At 40.2% G+C, this 18,598-nt stretch overlaps 1 protein-coding gene across 1 annotated transcript in view; it reads left to right on the plus strand.

Moving 5' to 3' along the window:
- Positions 1-877: 877 nt before the first annotated feature.
- SMARCC1 (SWI/SNF related BAF chromatin remodeling complex subunit C1) overlaps positions 878-18,598 on the plus strand; it is a 136,069-nt gene continuing 118,348 nt past the window's right edge. The window contains exons 1-2 of the mRNA XM_081805583.1: positions 878-892; positions 996-1,205. Of these exons, the coding sequence (XP_081661709.1) occupies positions 878-892; positions 996-1,205 (225 nt within the window). The remainder of the gene's footprint in view (positions 893-995; positions 1,206-18,598) is intronic.

Raw genomic sequence — 18,598 nt, forward strand, 5'->3', positions numbered from 1 at the left:
TGACCTGAGCCGAAGGCAGACGCTTCACGACTGAGCCACCCAGGCGCCCCTAGAACCATCTTTGCTCATATGTCTGGTGGTTGTACTATCAGTCTTCTGGGACATCACCTGGGGCTTCTGGCCATAGCATCTCCAAGAGGCTTCTCCATGTAGTCTGGGCTTCCTCAAAGTATGGTGTTCTCAGGGTAGTTAGACTTAGTGGTAGTTCAGGACTCCAGAGGTGACTGTCCCCAGAGGACTATGTGAAAGCTTTTGACTTACCCTCAGAGGTCCCACAGCATCACTCCCCCACCCCCCCCACTGCATTCTGATGGTTACAAGTTAGTCATTAAGGATGGTCTTTTTTTTTTTTTTTTAAGATTTTATTTATTTATTTGACAGAGACAGTGAGAGAGGAAACAAGCAGGGAGAGTGTGAGAGGGAGAAGCAGGCTTCCCGCTGAGCGGGGAGCCAGACGTGGGGGTCGATCCCAGGACCCTGGGATCATGACCTGAGCCGAAGGCAGACACTTAACGACTGGGCCACCAGGCGCCCCAAGGATGGTATTGATTCATCAAAAGAAGGGCGTACACCCTATTTCTTGATGAGAGGAGTATCAAAGAAATTTGTAGGCCTGTTTTAAAAACAATACAGTCTGCTCTCTGGCCACAAGTTATTTATATTCATCCCACTTACAAAATACATTTGCTGATAGGTCTCATCTGATTATAGTATCAGGCTCAAGTTTGAGGTTCAGGATCTCACCATCTACTTTAGGTGCAGGTGCACACGAGATGACTTGGATTCATTGCTTGGGCATGGTTTCTCTCCTGAGACCTGTTAACTTTCCCTCCCCACTGTACCCAGTATTTTTGTAAGCTTCTTTACAGCAAAGACCATGGCTCAGACCTGTGCAAATCTGTCACCTGGCCAGTGTTAGTAGGTAATAGGAAGTAAGCTACCATTCTCTTCTGCACGATTGTCCCAGTTTTTGAGTCCTCATCTTTATCTTACAGTATGTTCATGCGGATGCTCCTACCAACAAAACGCTGGCTGGGCTGGTGGTACAGCTTCTTCAGTTCCAGGAAGATGCCTTTGGGAAGCATGTCACCAACCCGGCCTTCACCAAACTCCCGGTAAGTACATCAGCTTATAACACTGGGGAATCTGCCGTTTCTGTGCTCTCAAGTGCACCCTACAGCTCTTTCCTTTATTGCTACTATCCTGTAGAATAAACAGAGAGCCTCAACTGAATTTTAGCTATAGATTATTATTGCTTTTTAAGTGTAGGAAGCTCCACTTTCAGGAGTCATTTAACATTTGCATGAAACATCACAATAGCTATTTATAGACTTAACTATGAACATTTTACTATGTTGTAGTTTCCTTGTAGTCTCTGCTATACCAGGTCTTCTCCATTCTTTCTCCTGATTCAATTCTTGTGGCTAGGATACTTTCTTGTGGAATTTTTATCTTGTGTCGGTAAGATTTTCTGAGCTTGTGTGAAATATAATTCTGTTGTCCTTGCAATTGATACTTTGATAGTTTGGTTTGGTATATAAATACTGGGTTATGCTTTTTTTCCTTTTGAAATATGTAGGTTTTATTCTTTTTATTTTTAAGTTTGTTTATTTTTAGTAATCTCTACACCCAGCATGGGGCTTGAACTCACGACCTGGAGATCAAGAGTTGCATGTCTACCAGCAGAGCCAGCCAGGTGCCCCTGGGTTTGTTCTTTCCTTAACATTTGATTTTGTAGAGAAAAATCTGATACTTGATTTTCCCCTTTTTTTTTTTTACTGATCTTTGAAATTCAGAAATATGACTAGTTACAAGTCATGATCTGACGACTCTAATGTTTCTTTAGCTCAGGGAACATTCAGTCTGTTAGTCTTCTCTCCCATCCTGTATTCCTTCATTTATATTTTTGAACTCTATTTGTGCAAACATTAGAGTTCTAGGAATTACTTGTAGCTTTTCTCATAATTTTTGTCTTCTGATTCTCTGATTTGGATTTTTGCAGTTTCCAGTCTGATGTTTGCTTCCTCCACTGAATTTATAGGTAGACCTTTTTTTTAAATCTCAAGTTTCTGATTTGGGTGTTCTTATTTCATCACTAACCTTTTTGTTTTAACAACCCATTGCTCTCGGGTATAATTGAGAATAGGAGATGGTGTATGTTTTTTTTACTGATCTTGCAGTAAATGTGTTTAGTTTGCTTATGGTATTTTTGCTGTCCAGACATTTATTTTTATTTAGTCAGATACAGAATTGTTTTGTTTGTTTTGTTTTTGTTTTGTAATCTCTACCCCCAATGTGGGGTTGGAACTTATGACCCTGAGATCAAGAGTCATATCTCTACTGATGGAGCCAGCCAAGCGCCCATAGAATTGTGGGGTTTTTTTTTTTTTAAGATTTTATTTATTTATTTATTGGAGAGCGAGCGAGAGAGAAACAGCATGAGAAAGGAGAGGGTCAGAGGGAGAAGCAGGCTCCCCGCTGCAGGAGCCCGATGTGGGACTTGATCCCAGGACCCTGGGATCATGACCTGAGCTGAAGGCAGTCGCTCAACCAACTGAGCCACCCAGGCGCCCTAGGATTGTGGTTTTTGAATCATGTTAGGAAGCTTTCTTCACTCATAGGTGAGGAAGGAATTTAGTCAGGTGTTCTTCTAGTACTTATATGGCTTCATTTTTTATACTTAATTCTCATCTATTTAGATTTTATCTTGGTGTTCAGTGTGAGCAATAGATCCAGTTTTATCTTTTTTCTTAGGATTATCTGGTTATCCCAGTGGTGTTTATTAAAAAGTGCTTCTTTCCCCCCACTGATATGAGCTCAGCAAGTATTAAGCATTTGGTTATTTATCAAATTCTAAGACTTTAAAGAGCAGTACAGTGTATTGTTTGTCCTCAGGGGCTGCATACTCTAGTGAGCTGAATGAATAGAGCCTTGGAGTTTCCTGGTGATCCTGGTGAGGAAATGTCTTCCAGGGGAAAGGGCATTTGAATTTGAGACTTGAAAGTTGAGTATGAGTTCTTCAGGGAAATGCTGAAGGATGGGATTTTCAGGCAGTGATGGCAGCGTGTAAAAGCATAAAGACCTGAGAAAACGTGGTACTTGAAGGTAGTTGTGACAGTTCAACAAGATTAGAACTGAGGGGCGCCTGGGTGGCTCAGATGGTTGAGCGTCTGCCTTCGGCTCGGGTCATGATCCCGGGGTCCTGGGATCGAGTCCTGCATCGGGCTCCCTGCTAGGCGGGGAGCCTGCTTCTCCCTCTGCCTCTCTCTCTCTCTCTCTCTCTCTCTGACTCTCATGAATAAATAAATAAAACATTAAAAAGAAAAGATTAGAACTGAGGACAAATAGGCAGAGAAGTGGGCTAGAGTCTGTCATAATAGGCCAAGTTTACTGTGCTAGATGTGTGGCCTTTATCTCGTAAGTGATGGGGACCCATAACAAGGGAGAGAGTAGTAGGTGGCTTAGTTGATTTTGGGTTTTAGAAAAACACCACAGGCTTCAGTGTGAAGAATGGGTTGGAAGCTATTGAGATGGGAGGCTTTGAAAACTCTTCATGAAGAAACTGCTCTCGTAATCCACTTATGGTCCCCTGTGGAGGAAACAGTGGATTGATTGATTGATTGATTTTTAAAGATTTTATTTATTTGAGAGAGAGCAAGAGCGTGCGCGAGAGAACACGAGCGGGGGAACAGCAGGTAGAGGGAGAAGCAGACTCCCCGCTGAGCAGGGAGCCTGAGGTGGGGCTCGATCCCAGGGCTCCGGGGCCATGACCCGAGCTGAAGGCAGACACTCAACCAACTGAGCCACCCAGGCGCCCGAGAAGCAGTAGATTTAAAGAGGACGGAAAGGAACTCAGAGTTTAAGGGGGTAGAACTTGGTAATATCTTGGGGGGGGCAGTATAGGGGCTGGAAAGAGAAAGAATTTACTGGGAGGACTACACTGAGCAATCAGACACTGTTAGCACGAAGGGGAAAGCCAGAGTAAAAGCAGGTTCCTGGGGAAAGGTACTCAGTTTAGCCTGTGTTATGGTTGGTTCTCTGATAGGTACCTCGGGTTTAGAAATCTTGTGGGTACAAGGAAATGAGATCTGGAGTTCAGAGTACAGGTTGAATTAGAAAAGATTTGGGAGTTGCTGTGTACTGGATGAATTCACAGTTGTGGAGCAAGATCATTCCTTCTCTTTGGATTTGCTTTTTAACTTTATCCTTTTAAAATACCTACTTTTTGGGCGCCTGGGTGGCTCAGTTGGTTAAGCGACTGCCTTCGGCTCAGGTCATGATCCTGGAGTCCCTGGATTGAGTCCCACATCAGGCTCCCTGCTCGGCAGGGAGTCTGCTTCTCCCTCTGACCCTCCCCCCTCTCATGTGCTCTCTCTCATTCTCTCTCTCTCAAATAAATAAATAAAATCTTAAAAAATATATATATAAAAAAAAATCCCTACTTTTTAATGTGTGATTTATGTTGTATATGTGTAATATATTAGCAGTGTAGTAAGTACCTGTGTATAATTTATGAATAAATTTTTAGATATTGGAGGGACATGTCTATTTTGTACTAATGGGAATTACTCAACTGGACGATCAACTTCATTTTCTTAGCCATGTGACTAATTGAGGTTCTGGGGTAACTTTTGTAAGTTTAAAATTAATTCAAAGTAGGGCGCCTGGGTGGCTCAGTTGGTTAAGCGACTGCCTTCGGCTCAGGTCATGATCCTGGAGTCCCGGGATGGAGTCCCGCATCGGGCTCCCTGCTCGGCAGGGAGTCTGCTTCTCCCTCTGACCCTCCTCACTCTCATGCTCTCTGTCTCTCATTCTCTCTGTCTCAAATAAATAAATAAAATCTTTAAAAAAAAAAAAAATTAATTCAAAGTAAAAATTTTGCAAGAATAATGCAAAGAACTTTCATTTTCCCTTTATTCAGAATCCCCGATTGTTAACATTTTACTACATTTGCTTTATCACTCTTTTTCTCTGTGTGTGTGTGTGTTTTTTTTCTGAATCATTTGAAAGCTCCGTGTTCCTTTACCACTAATTACATGGGTTTACTTCTTATTCCTGTATATTATGAAGCAGATTAGAATTACTAATTAGGAACTGGTTGAAGTTATCATGTAAAACATTGTAACATAATACCTATAGATTGTACTTTATTAAGTATAACATGAATATTTAGAATAAAATTTATAGATAACATTACATGAAGTATTTTCTATTATGTGATTCACATTATTTGGTATTTCTAATTAGGATTGTATGAATGTTCTTAAAAAATAGTATGTACAAGAGGCTTTATTCATGGGATATTTAACTCTTGGGAATGAAAGCATTCTTTTTTTTCCAGATTTTAAAGATTAGGGAAGAATATTTTTAGGCAAAAGCCATAAATAAAAATAATTCATGGCGTAGTGCCAGTGGGACCAGATGTACTTTTCTTCCTCTTAAAATAGTGTTTAACATTTTCCCAAATGAAAGGGATTGATGTAATGTGTAATGGTGTCAAGTAAAAGTGGATGAGAAAGACAGTTAATGAAGCAAAGAATGTTTTAGTGAAACATGTCAGCTGTTTAACCTTAAACTTTTTTTTTCTTTTTTTCTTTATGAATAAATGGTACTGGTATAAGAGTTCACTATTTGGGCTGATTCTTTTTTTTTAATCAGAGTGGAACTTTATGTACTGACTTCCTAAGTTGTACCGGATATTAAACAGCTGGCTCAATGTAGGGTATGTTCTATCTAATGCTAAATTGAGAAGTTAGGATTTAGGGAAAATTTGAAGGTTTATAAGACTAAAAATAATGTTGTATAGGCAGGGACACCTGGCTGGCTCAGTCAGTAGAGCATGTGTCTCTTACTCTCAGGGTTGTGAGTTGGAGCCCCACATTGGGCATTTAAAAAATAATACGTTGCATAGGCAAACAAAACATGAATTGGAACAGAAGAAAAAAGTGTTTTTACCTCCACCACAATTAAAAGTTCTGTTTTTCTATAATCTCTTCAAGCCTCAGTGCATAACATTATTGTAATGATAGGGTAGAGTCAGTTTTGTATTCTGCCTTTTAAAATAGATCATAAGCAACTGTGTTTAAAAACAACAAAGCTCTAAGATCTAGAAGACTGCTAGAAGGTCAAGTCAGAGTCTAAAGTAGCAGAAGATTTTAAGTACGTTCATGAGATGTTCAAAATTTTCACTTATCATTACACTTAAAAAAATTAATCCTTTCATTTGCAACTATGACCTGACTACACCCTACTATTCCATAAATTTCGGAGTGGAGAGACTACCTTTGGGAACATGGGACGAGAAAGAAGATTCTAAGTGTTTTATAAGTACTGGAAGTTAGTCCTTTAAGTTTGTAGCTTAGACCTTTGCCTTATGAAAGTGCAATGTAAGTAAGTGGCTGTTTAAGTGAGATGGTGGGGAACATTTCCTCTGTGGTGCAATGATTTAGCTTCAGTTTGCTTTTCTTTATATGTGTCACCATGTTTGTATGAATCTCTATGGAGAATAGTGTAGTTTTGCTTGTCTTTGAATTTTATAGGAATGGAATCCTAAGTATCTGTGTTGTGAGCCATGGAGGAAGTATTTGTAACCATGAAAAGACACGTTGAGCCAAAATGAGGGAGATAGTCCAGCTGAACTGTCCAGCCATGTACCTGTAGATAGTACAAATTACTGTAGATAAAAGGATAAGTCCGAGAAACTCTGGTCAGTTCTCTTCTTGCCCGTGTAATTCATCTGCAAGGGCAGTGAGCCTAGATGATCTGGCATGACTGGTTAGAGCTCAGTGGACTGCACAGTATGGGCTTTTAGGGTCTGGACTTGGATGCCACACAGAGGGCATGCTGGACCAGGTGTTGATTAGGGCTCCAGAAAACTATAGGACCAGTGTTAATGGCAGGCCTATATAGTCCCATCTGTACCATGTGGAGTCACAAGTAGAAACTTTAGTTCACTGGCATTGTATTCCTGATTTGTTTGGGTGATGTTTCATTTATTTTTTACCTGTTACCCCCCTTTTACTCCCCCCCCCCACCATTTCCCTCTTTCTTTTCCCATAATGTTTCTCCCTCCAACTTTACTCATGTCTGATGGATGCATTATAAATGGTACATATTTAAATTTGAGTTCAAGGTTTCAAGGTAATGACATTTCCATCATCCCCAAAAGTTTCCTTGTAACCCATCTCCCACCCCGGTCCCCTGGCACCATTGAGGGTACAGATTCATTTACAACTTCATGAAATTGATATAAATAGATCACACAGTATACTTTTTTTGCCTCAGTTCTTTCACTTATCGTAACGGATTTTGAGATGTTCATCTGTGGTGTTCCGTGTGTTACTTTTCCTTTTTATTGTTGATTAGTATTCCATTGTATGGATAAACCACAGTTTATTTATCCTTTTACTGTTTGATGGGAATCTGGGTTGTTTCCAGCTTTCTTTCTTTTTTTTTTTTTTTAAAGATTTTATTTATTTATTTGACAAAGAGACAACCGCGAGAAAAGGAACACAAGCAGGGGGAGTGGGAGAGGGAGAAGCAGGCTTCCCGCTGAGCAGAGAGCCCGATGTGGGGCTCAATCCCAGGACTCTGGGATCATGACCTGAGCTGAAGGCAGACGCTCAACGACTGAGCCACCCAGGCACCCCTGTTTCCAGCTTTCTGAGTAAAGCTGCTATCACTGTTAATGTACAAATCTTTTTGTGACATGTTTTCATTTCTCCTAGGTAAATAACCCAGGAGTGGAATGTTTGGGTCATAGGGTTGGTAGCATTTAACTTTAGAAGAAATTGCCAAACTGTTTTCTAAAGTGGTTGTATCATTTTACATACCATCTAGCAGTGTAGTGTCTGAGAGTTCCAGTTCCTTTGCATTCTTGTCAGCGGTTGATATGATTAGTCTTCATAATTTTATCCATTTTGATAGGTATGTAGTGAAATCTCATACTTTTAATTTGCATTTTCATGATGACTGATGATGTTAAACATCTTTTTATGTGCTTATTGACCATTTGTGTTTCTTCCTTTGTTTTTCAAACAAGTTTTTAATTTGGTCCCCATGACCACCCCACATTCAGAGATTTGCCAGAAGGACTTATGGAACTCAGCCTATACTTGTATTTATAACTCAGATTTTTTTTTAAGTTTATTTAAGTAATCTCTGCACCCAACCTGGGGCTGGAACTCCGAACCCTGAGATCAAGAGTCACATGCTTTTCCAGCTGAGCCAGCTAGGTGCCCCATGTACTTATAACTAAGATTTGTAACAGCACCGTAGTAAATATACAAAGCCTAGTCACAAGGGGAAAAGACACAGGTGTAGCCTGGAGGAATCTATGCTGCAGGCTTCTGTGTGCTCTCTTTCTTGAGGTATCACACAAAGTGCATTCTTCCCCAGCATTGAAGATGTAGTAGCATACGGGCAATATTTCTGCCCAGGGAAGCCTGTTAGAGTCTCATACCCAAGGATTTTATTGGGGGCTGGTACCTTTTGTCTAGCACATATTTAAACTTCCAGACTCCCCCTAAGGAAAGCAGGTATTCATCATAAACCACATTGTTTGTTCAAATAGTCTAGGCTCAGTGAACCACCCTTCCTATCAGTTGACTAGGAATACTCCTAGAGGCAGATTCCCAGATGCTAGCCAAGGGCCAGTTGGCAAGCAGGCCTAACTGAGGGTAGTCATCTCAGGCCTGCTGTGTTAATTCTTTTCTGCACAGGTTTTTTTTTTTTTTTAATTAAATTTTAAAAATTATATGTTTTGCATATAGGTTCTTTATAATATATATATATTGCAAGAATTTCCTCCCAGTTTGGGATTTGACTTTTTGTTTTCTTATCAGTGTCTTCCCAAGAACAAAAGTTTTGGATTTTGATGAAGTCCAATTTATTGATTTCTATGATTTGTGCTTTTTGTGTTCAGAGGAACCTTTGCTGCATACCCCAAAGTTACAGACTGTTTCCAGTATTTTTCTTCTAGAGATTTTATAGTTTTAGGTTTCATGTATGTCGGGTTAATTTTTATGTGTAGTGTGAGGGTAAGGGCTAATGTTCTTTTTTTCAGTTATGGATATTTAGTTTTTTATTTTATTTTATTTTTATTTTTTTAAAATATTTTATTCATTTATTTGACAGAGAGTGACAGCTAGAGAGGGAACACAAGCAGGGGGAGTGGGAGAGGGAGAAGCGGGCTTCCCTCTGAGCAGGGAGCCCATTGCGGGGCTCGATCCCGGGACCCTGGGATCATGACCTGAGCCTAAGGCAGCCGCTTAACCAACTGAACCACCCAGGCGCTCCTAATTTATTTTATTTTTTTAAAGATTTTATTTATTTGATAGGGAGACGCAGGCAGAGGAAGAGGGAGAATCAGGCTCCCTGCTGAGCAAGGAGCCCGACGTGGGGCCTGATCCCTGGACTCCCAGATCATGACCTGAGCCGAAGGCCAAGTTAACCTGCTGAGCCATGCAGGCTCCCCATATCCGGTTAATTTAGAGCTACCATTTGTTGTAAAGATGTTCTTCTTTGAATTGGCTTAGCACTTTAGTTGAAAATTAGTTGACCAGATGTGTGTGGCTGTATATCTGGATTGTTTTTTCCTGTTGATTGAAATGTCCATTTTTTTGTTAATACCACATTTTTGATTACTATAACTTTATGATGAGTCCCCCCCCCGCCCCGATCTTTATGCTTTTAATTTCCTTTTCTTGCCACATTGCACTGGGTAGCACGTCTGACTCAATATCGAATAGAAGTGGTTAAGACAGGGGGTTCCTGGCTGGCTCAGTTGGTAGAGCATGTGGCTCTTGATTTGGGGATTGTGAGTTTGAGCCCCACATTAGGTGTAGAGATTACTAAAAAAAAAATGTTTAAGACAGAAATTCTAAACTTATTCTTGTTAATGGAAAAACATTCAGTTTTGCACTATTAAATATGATATTAGCTGTAGGTTTTTCATATGTGATCTTAATTCAGATTATGGAAGTTCCCTACTATGGCTAGTTTGCTGAGAGCTTTTATTGCAAATGACTGTTGGATTTTTTTTTTTAAATATTTTATTTATTTATTTATTTGAGAGAGAGAATGAGAGAGAGAGAGCATGAGAGGGTGGAAGGTCAGAGGGAGAAGCAGACTCCCTGCCGAGCAAGGAGCCCGATGCGGGACTCGATCCCTGGACTCCAGGATCATGACCTGAGCTGAAGGCAGTCGCTTAACCAACTGAACCACCCAGGCGCCCTGGCTGTTGGATTTTATATGCTTTTTGTGTATCTTTTGAGATGATCAAGAGGTTTTTCTTTTATTCTGTTAATATGGTGAGCTTCATTCATTCCCTCATTTTCAGTTCATCTACCTGGTATTCCAGGATAAACCCTACTTGATCATGATACATTATCCTTTTTACATATAATGGGGTTTAACTTGCTGTATAAAAGTTTTCTTAAGTATTTGATAGAATTCACTAGTGAAATAATTTGGGCTTAGAGTTTTCTTTTGGGGGAGGTTTTAATAACTGATTCAATTTTCAATAGCTATAGGGTTTAGATTCTGTTTCTTGTGTCAGTTTTGGTGATTTGGATTTTTCAAGAAATTTTTCAGTTTCGGGGCGCCTGGGTGGCTCAGTTGGTTAAGCGACTGCCTTCGGCTCAGGTCATGATCCCAGGGTCCTGGTATTGAGCCCCGCATCAGGCTCCCTGCTCCTCAGGGAGCCTGCTTCTCCTGGAGCCTGCTTCTCCCTCTCCCTCTCCTTCTGCTTGCCGCTCCATCTGCTTGTGCTCTCTCTCTGTCTCTCTTTCTGTGTCAAATAAATAAAATCTTAAAAAAATAAAAATAAAAAAAATTTTTCAGTTTCACTTAAATTGAAGTTAAACTAAAGTTCATGTTATGCTGTTAATCCTTTTTAGAGCCGTTTTAGGTTCATAGCAAAATTGAGCAGAAGGTACAGAGGTTTCCCATATACCCCTTGCCCTGACATACGGGGCATAACCTCCCCTCTTATGGAAATCATCTGCTATATTTGTTACAATTGACAAACTTACACTGACACATCATTATCATCCAAAGTCCATAGTTTACATTAGGGTTCACTTTTGGTGTTGTACATTCTGTAGGTTTTGTCAAATGTATAATGACGTGTATCCACCATTATAGTATGACACGGGACAGTTTCACTGTCCTGAAAATCCTCGGTGCTCTGCCTTTGCATTCCTTTCTCCCTCAGTAACCTCTGACAACCATAGATCCTTTTACTATCCATAGTTTTGCCTTTTCCTAAGTGTCATATAATTGGAATATGTAGTATGTAGTCTTTTTAGGTTGTCTACTTTCACTTAGTAATACGCACTTAAAGTTACTCCATGTCTTTTCATTGCTTGCTAGCCCATTTTTCTTAGCACTGAATAACATTCCGTTCCTTACCAGCATTTGGTGTTGTCAGTGTTCTGGATTTTGACTATTCTGATAGGTGTGTAGTGGTATCTCGTTTTAATGTGCATTTCCCTGATTACATATGATGTGGAGCCTCTTTTCACTCTTTCTTACTTTATTTAAGATTTTTTTTTTTAAAGATTTTATTTATTTGAGAGAGAGAGAATGAGAAGAGAGCGAGTACATGAGAGGGGGGAGGGTCAGAGGGAGAAGCAGACTCCCTGCCGAGCAGGGAGCCCGATGCGGGACTTGATCCAGGGACTCCAGGATCATGACCTGAGCCGAAGGCAGTCACTTAACCAACTGAGCCACCCAGGCGCCCTTTGTTTAAGATTTTATTTTAAAGATTTTATTTATTTGAGAGAGAGCGCGTGAGCGGGGGGTGGGGGGGACGGGCAAAGGCAGAGGGAGAAGTAGGCTCCCTGCAGAGCAGGGAGCCCTATGCGGGGCTCAGTCCCAGGACCCCCGAGATCATGACCTGAGCCGAAGGCAGATGCTTAACCCACTGAGCCACCTAGGCACCCCTTAAAGCTTTACTTTTAAGTAATCTCTACACCCAGTGTGGGGCTCGGACTGACAACCCCGAGATCGAGAGCTGCACTCTTAACCATCTGAGCCAGCCAGGCACCCCATCTCTTTCATTTTTGAAGGGCAGTTTTGCAGGATACAAACTTTGACAAGTTATTTTACTTTTAGCACTTTACCTGTATCTTCTCATTATTCTGGCCTCCATGGTTTCTGAATAGAAATTGGGTGTTAAATGTTATTTAGAGTTCCTTGTATATGATGAGTCACTTCTCTCTCCCTGCATTTTATTTATTTTTATTTTTTTATTTTTTAAAGATTTTATTTATTCATTTATTTGACAGAGAGAGACACAGCGAGAGCGGGAACACAAGCAGGGTGAGTGGGAGAGGGAGAAGCAGGCTTCCCGCTGAGCAGGGAGCCTGATGCGGGGCTGGATCCCAGGACCCTGAGATCATGACCTAAGCCCAAGGCAGACCCTTAACGACTGAGCCACCCAGGCGCCCCCTCCCTGCATTTTAGATCCTTTGTCATTCTTTTGACAGTTTGAATATAAAGTGTCTTGGCGGAGAGAAAGGAATGAATGGGCAGAGCACAGAGGATTTTCAGGACAGTGAAACTGTCCTGTGTCCTACTATAATGGTGGATATACGTCATTATACATTTGACAAAACCTATAGAATGTGCAACACCAAAAGTGAACCCTAATGTAAACTGTGGACTTTGGATGATTATGATGTGTTTGAGTTCATTTAGCTTGGAGGTTGTTGAACTTCATGGATGTATAAATTCACGTTCTTCATAAAATTTGCGAAGTTTTGGCCATAATTTTTTCATATATTTGGTGTTCTTTTCTCTCTTTTGGGACTCTCATAATGTGTATGTTGGTAAATTTGAGGGTGTTCCATAGGTCCCTTACACTGTGTTCATTTTTCTTTCCTTTTTCTTTCCTCTGGGATAGTTTCTGTCAATTTTTTTTCCTTCTGAATGGACCATACTTTCCTGGTTCTTCGTATGCTGTGTAATTTTTTTTTTTAAAAACAGGGCAGTTTGTGTGTTGTAATGTGCTAATAACACAATAATAAAAGCTAATAATAAATAAGTTAGATTCTCTGCCATGCCCAAGCATTGCTGTTGCTTGATGAAGGCTGCAGACATTTGTTTGCTGAATTTTACAAAGTGCGTTTGTAAAGACTATATTCTTTGTCAGTATTGTCATTGATGTTTCTGTGCTGTTATTCTTCATGGCCAGCCAGTTATCGTTCAGAGATTTCCAATTTTACTTTTGTTAGAAGATGTTTTGTGTATTATATCAGCATTTTTAGTTCTTTTTCAGCAGGACGATTCTGGATACTTAGCCCGGTATATTTTCTGTAATGATTTTTTTAAGCATTTTAGGTTTTGGAGATCAGAGATAAAGTATAGGTCTCTCTCTTTTTTTTTTTTTTTAATTTTTTTTTTTTTTTAAGATTTTGTATTTATTTGCGAGAGAGAGAATGAGAGACAGAGAGCATGAGAGGGAGGAGGGTCAGAGGGAGAAGCAGACTCCCTGCTGAGCAGGGAGCCTGATGTGGGACTCGATCCCGGGACTCCGGGATCATGACCTGAGCCGAAGGCAGTTGCTTAACCAACTGAGCCACCCAGGCGCCCAAAGTATAGGTCTCTTTGATCTGACTTGAATCAGAAGTCTTGAGAGAGTTTAAAAGCCGTTGATTTTGCTAAAATAAAGCTCATTCTTTTTAAGATTTTATTTATTTGACAGGGAGAGAGAGAAAGCACACAAGCAGGGGGAGCAGGAGAGGGAGAAGCAGGGTTCCCGCCGACCGGGGAACCTGGCCCGATGTGAGGCTCCATCTCAGGACCCTGAGATCATGACGCGAGCTGAAGGCAGACGCTTAACCTACTGAGCCACCCAGGCGCCCCTCATTCATTTCTTAAATTGAAATAATGTAACATAGGGAATCACCTCAGATCAGTTTCTGGAACCAGGTGTTATGAAAGAGCCCTGGGGTTTGGAGTTAACTAGCTATGTCCAGCACTCTGTGACCTTGGGGGAGGGTACTTCCCCCTGTACTACTGCTTCTGGGAAAGTGTTTCTTACTCTACAGACACTATGATGTAGCTGTGAGGATCACAAGATGTGTGATAATGAAAGCTCTTTGAGAAATTAGAAGTGGTATATGAAAAATAGATCGCTAGCTCGTTCTAGCAGAAGTTTTCTTGGTAAAGTAAAAATGTAGATCTAATGGAGACATGTTGTTTGAACATTTGTTATACTAGTTTGTCATCACCTCCAGCTCCTAAAGAAGGCCCCAAAGAGCTAGGTCTTTTGTTTCAACTCAACTCATATCTGAGACAGTGTATTTTATGTAAACCTGAGGACTAACAAAATGTTGCAGTGCCCTTTGAATTGAAGCCAAATTTTATCAATTAAATATTGCCTTTGTTGTGATGTTGGTAACTGTCTCAAAGATAGGAAGAGTGAAAGGCTGTTAATGAAGTTAGCTGGAGAACTGAACAATACTTTGCGAAATTGATCTTTTCTTAAAGTATCTATCAAAATGTTAAACACCGCGCTGGTTTATTTTAAAGCAATGATCAGAACTTGGTGACATTATTACTTCTGAAAAGGAGGTACATTGTGATGGATACATCTATTTTCAGGGACGTTCATTAAATTTTTTGGAATTTATTTTCGAACTGTCACAGGAACTTAATACATTTTAATATATAACTTTGGAATGCATGTAAATACTTTGAAGGTAAAATTTATGGTCAAAGCCTTTTCTACAAATGAGGCTGTGTATTTGGACTGGGTAGTATTATTTTGGGACATTTTAGATGAGTCACAGTCCATAGGCTATCTCTCTCTGACACTTTGGAATTTCTATCCAGTAAGTGTGACTGACTTCATGGCAGAGATTCTCATGAACTTGGTCAGTCTGGTGTAATGGAAAGAATACGAGTCCAAGGACTGTCACTTCGGCAATCACTTTTCTTCATTTGATTTAGTAAACTATGCTGTGTGGTAAATAGTTTTAGGGAGAAGGAAGTTGATAAGAAGAGGTATATAATTATCAGAAAAAGGAGTTGGACCTGATTATTGGTTTTATAATTGTTCCTTGCAGAGCACCTGAGTGACTGAGGGAACAGGAATAAATGGGGAGGTCTAAGAGGAATCTGTTGTTTTCAAGTTTTTCACTTTGAACAGTTTTTCCTGATAGACTTCTTTTTGAGCTTTCTGCTCCTGAAAGAGCTCTTTGGCAAAGAAACATTAGAAAACTGTTGGATTTGGTGAACATGATGATTCCTCCAACTTTGGGTTTTTATGATCTGTATCTGAGTATTGTTCTGCTAAGATCATATAAAATTCTAGGACTTTTTGGAATGGAGAAGGGTGAGAGCCAAGATTAGCATGTAGGTCTAAGAAGCAAGAACAAAAGGACTTCTGAGGACAAATTACCAGTCTGTCAGTACAGTGACTGCACTCTTGAAGTCACTTGAGAAGTTCCTGGTGTTCAGGAGATCCAATCTAGCAGGGAGGTGGTGGCTGTAGAGACTTCAGACTGCATGCAGCATGGCTCTTCTTTAAACCTTGTCTTACAGCGATCAAATTTAGGAAATTTAACGTTGAGACAGACAATACTGTTATTTTCTATATAATCAGTCTTCACATTTCAACAGATTGTCACAAGAATGTGTCCTCTTTAAGATCCAAATCAGGATTGCAGATTTTATTTAGTTATGTCTCTTTAGTCTTAATTTGAAATAGTTCATCCTGTCTTTGTCATTCATGACTTAAATTTTTGAAGCATATAGGCAAGCATATTTGTAAAATCCTACCATGTTATTACTTGGAGTTGAAATTTCTTCATTCTGATTGCTGTTTAAGGGGTTGCTAAATTTATTCTTTTTTTTTTTTTTTTAAAGATTTTATTTATTCATTTGACAGAGAGATACACAGCGAGAGAGGAAACACAAGCAGGGGGAGTAGGAGAGGGAGAAGCAGGCCTCCTGCTGAGCAGGGAGCCCGATGCGGGGCTCAATCCCAGGACCCTGGGGTCATGACCTGAGCTGAAGGCAGACACCCAACCATCTGAGCCACCCAGGCGCCCACTAAATTTATTCTTAAAGGGATGGATGGTGAATATTTTAGGCTTGCAAACCATACAGACTTTGTCACAACTCATCAGTCTTTTGTAGCGTAAAAGCAGCCAAAGCTAATACCTAAATGAGTAGGTGTGACTGTGTTCAAATAAAAATTTATTTAAAAAATGGGCAGCATTGTCATTTCTTGCTATGTAGTATTCCATTATGGGAATATTCCACAATTTATCCATTCTGCCATTGATTGGCTTTTAGGGTAATTTGCAGTTTAGAGCTATTATAAATATTGCTGCTATGAATATTTTTGTATGTATATGTCTTTCAGTGAACGTACATATTTCCTTTTTTTATTTTATTTATTTATTGATTGATGATTTTTATTTATTTATTTGACAGAGATAGAGAGCACAAGTAGGCAGAGAGGCAGGCAGAGGGAGAGGGAGAAGCAGACTCTCCACTGAGCAGGGAGCCTGACGCGGGGCTCGATCCCAGGACCCTGGGATCATGACCTGAGCCGAAGGCAGACGCTTAACCGACTGAGCCACCCAGGTGCCCCTCCTTTTTTTTTTTTTTTAAAGATTTTATTTACTTGACAGAGACAGCGCGGGAATACACGCAGGGGGGGTGGGAGAGGGAGAAGCAGGCTTCCCGGTGAGCAGGAAGCCTGATGCAGGGCTTGATCCCAGGACTCTGGGATCATGACCTGAGCGGAAGGCAGACACTTAACGACTGAGCCACCGAGGTGCCCCTAAAAGTACATATTTCTGTTATATTCCTAGGAATGTAATCGCTGGGTCATGGAGTGTGCATTTTCAGCTTTGGTAGATACTGCTAATCTTCCAGAGCAATTTTACCAATTTATACTCCCACAGGCGATGTACAAGGGTTCTAATTCTTTACTTTCTCACTGATGCTTGGACATTTTCTTATTTTAGTTTTTTTTTTTTTTAAGATTCATTCATTTTAGTTTTTTTTTTAATCAAAAGATTTATTTGAGAGAGAGAGAGAGAGCCTGAGTGGGGGGGAGGGGCAGAAGGAGAGGGAGAGAACCTCAAGCAGACTCCCTGCTTAGTGGAGCCCGGCGTGGGGCTTGATCTCATGACTCATGAGATCATGACCTGAGCCGAAATCATGAGTTGGACGCTAACTGATTGAGCCACCCAGGTGCCCTCTTATTTTAGTTTTTGGGTGGATTTGTGGGTTTGCATTTTCTTTAGTTGCTGATGACTGGTGAAGTTGAGCACCCTTTTGTGTTTATTGACTATTTGGCTATTCTCTTTGTTGAAGTGAAGTTCAAATCTTTTGCCCATTTTTTTAAATCCAGTCATTTATCTTTCTCATTTAAAAAAATTAATTCCATAACATACAGTGTTACATTAGTTTCCAGTGCACAATACAGTGATTCAACAATTGCCTACATTACTCAGTGCTCATCATGATAAATGTATTCCTTAATCCCATTACCTGTTTCACACATCTTCCCTACCTACCTCCACTCTAGTCACCATGTTTGTTCTCTATAGTTAAGAGTCTGTTTCTTGTCTCTCTCTCTTTTTTCCCTTTGTTTTATTTCTTAAATTCCACATATGAGTGAAATGGAATTACTGGCCCATATGGTAGTTCTAAGTTTTTGAGGAACCTCCATACTGTTTTTCACAGTGGCTGTACCAGTTTGCATTCCCATCAAGAGTGGGAATGTTTGTTTCTTTTCTTCTTTTTAAAGGAGTTTTTCTTACATGTTTTGGTTATGGGTCCTGTGTCAGACATATTTATGGCAAATATCCTCTTGGTAGCTTATTTTTTTATTCTCATGATGATGTCTTTTGATGAACAGAGGTTCTTAATCGTAATATAGCGCAGGGATCAGTAAACTTTTTCCATAAAAGGCCAAGTGGTAAATGGTTTTATCTGTAATGTCTGTAAAAGGTCAGAGAGTAAATATGTAGTCTCTGCTGCAGCTTCTCATCTTTGCTATTGTGTGAACGTAGCCTCAGACAATGAGCATGGATTTTTTTCCCAGTAAAACTTTACTTACATAAATAGCAGGCTTGATTTGGCCTGTGGGCTGCAGTTTGCCAATTGCTGACAGAATAATCTATAAGATTTTTTTTTATGCTTAATATTTTTATGCCCTTTGGCTATTCCAAAGTCATGAATATATTCTGTTGTGTTTTTTATAGAAGCTTTATTGTTTTATGTTTCACCTTTATTTTATTTTATTTTTTTTTAAGATTTTTATTTATTTATTGAGAGAGAGAGTGATAGAGAGAGAGCATGAGAGGGGGAGAGTCAGAGGGAGAGGCAGACTCCCCGCTGAGCAGGGAGCGCGATGCGGGACTCGATCCTGGGACTCCAGGATCATGACCTGAGCCGAAGGCAGTCGCTTAACCAACTGAGCCACCCAGGCGCCCCTGTGTTTCACCTTTATAACTATAATCCATCTGGAATTGATCTTTGTGTATTACATGATGTAGGGGTCAGCATTCCTTTTTTTTTTCCTTTTAAACATATGCATCTCCAGCTGTGGCTCATACGTTTGATCTGT

Source organism: Leptonychotes weddellii, chromosome 1 (assembly GCF_054177405.1).
Source record: "Leptonychotes weddellii isolate Sample4059 chromosome 1, ASM5417740v2, whole genome shotgun sequence".
NCBI lineage: Eukaryota > Metazoa > Chordata > Mammalia > Carnivora > Phocidae > Leptonychotes > Leptonychotes weddellii.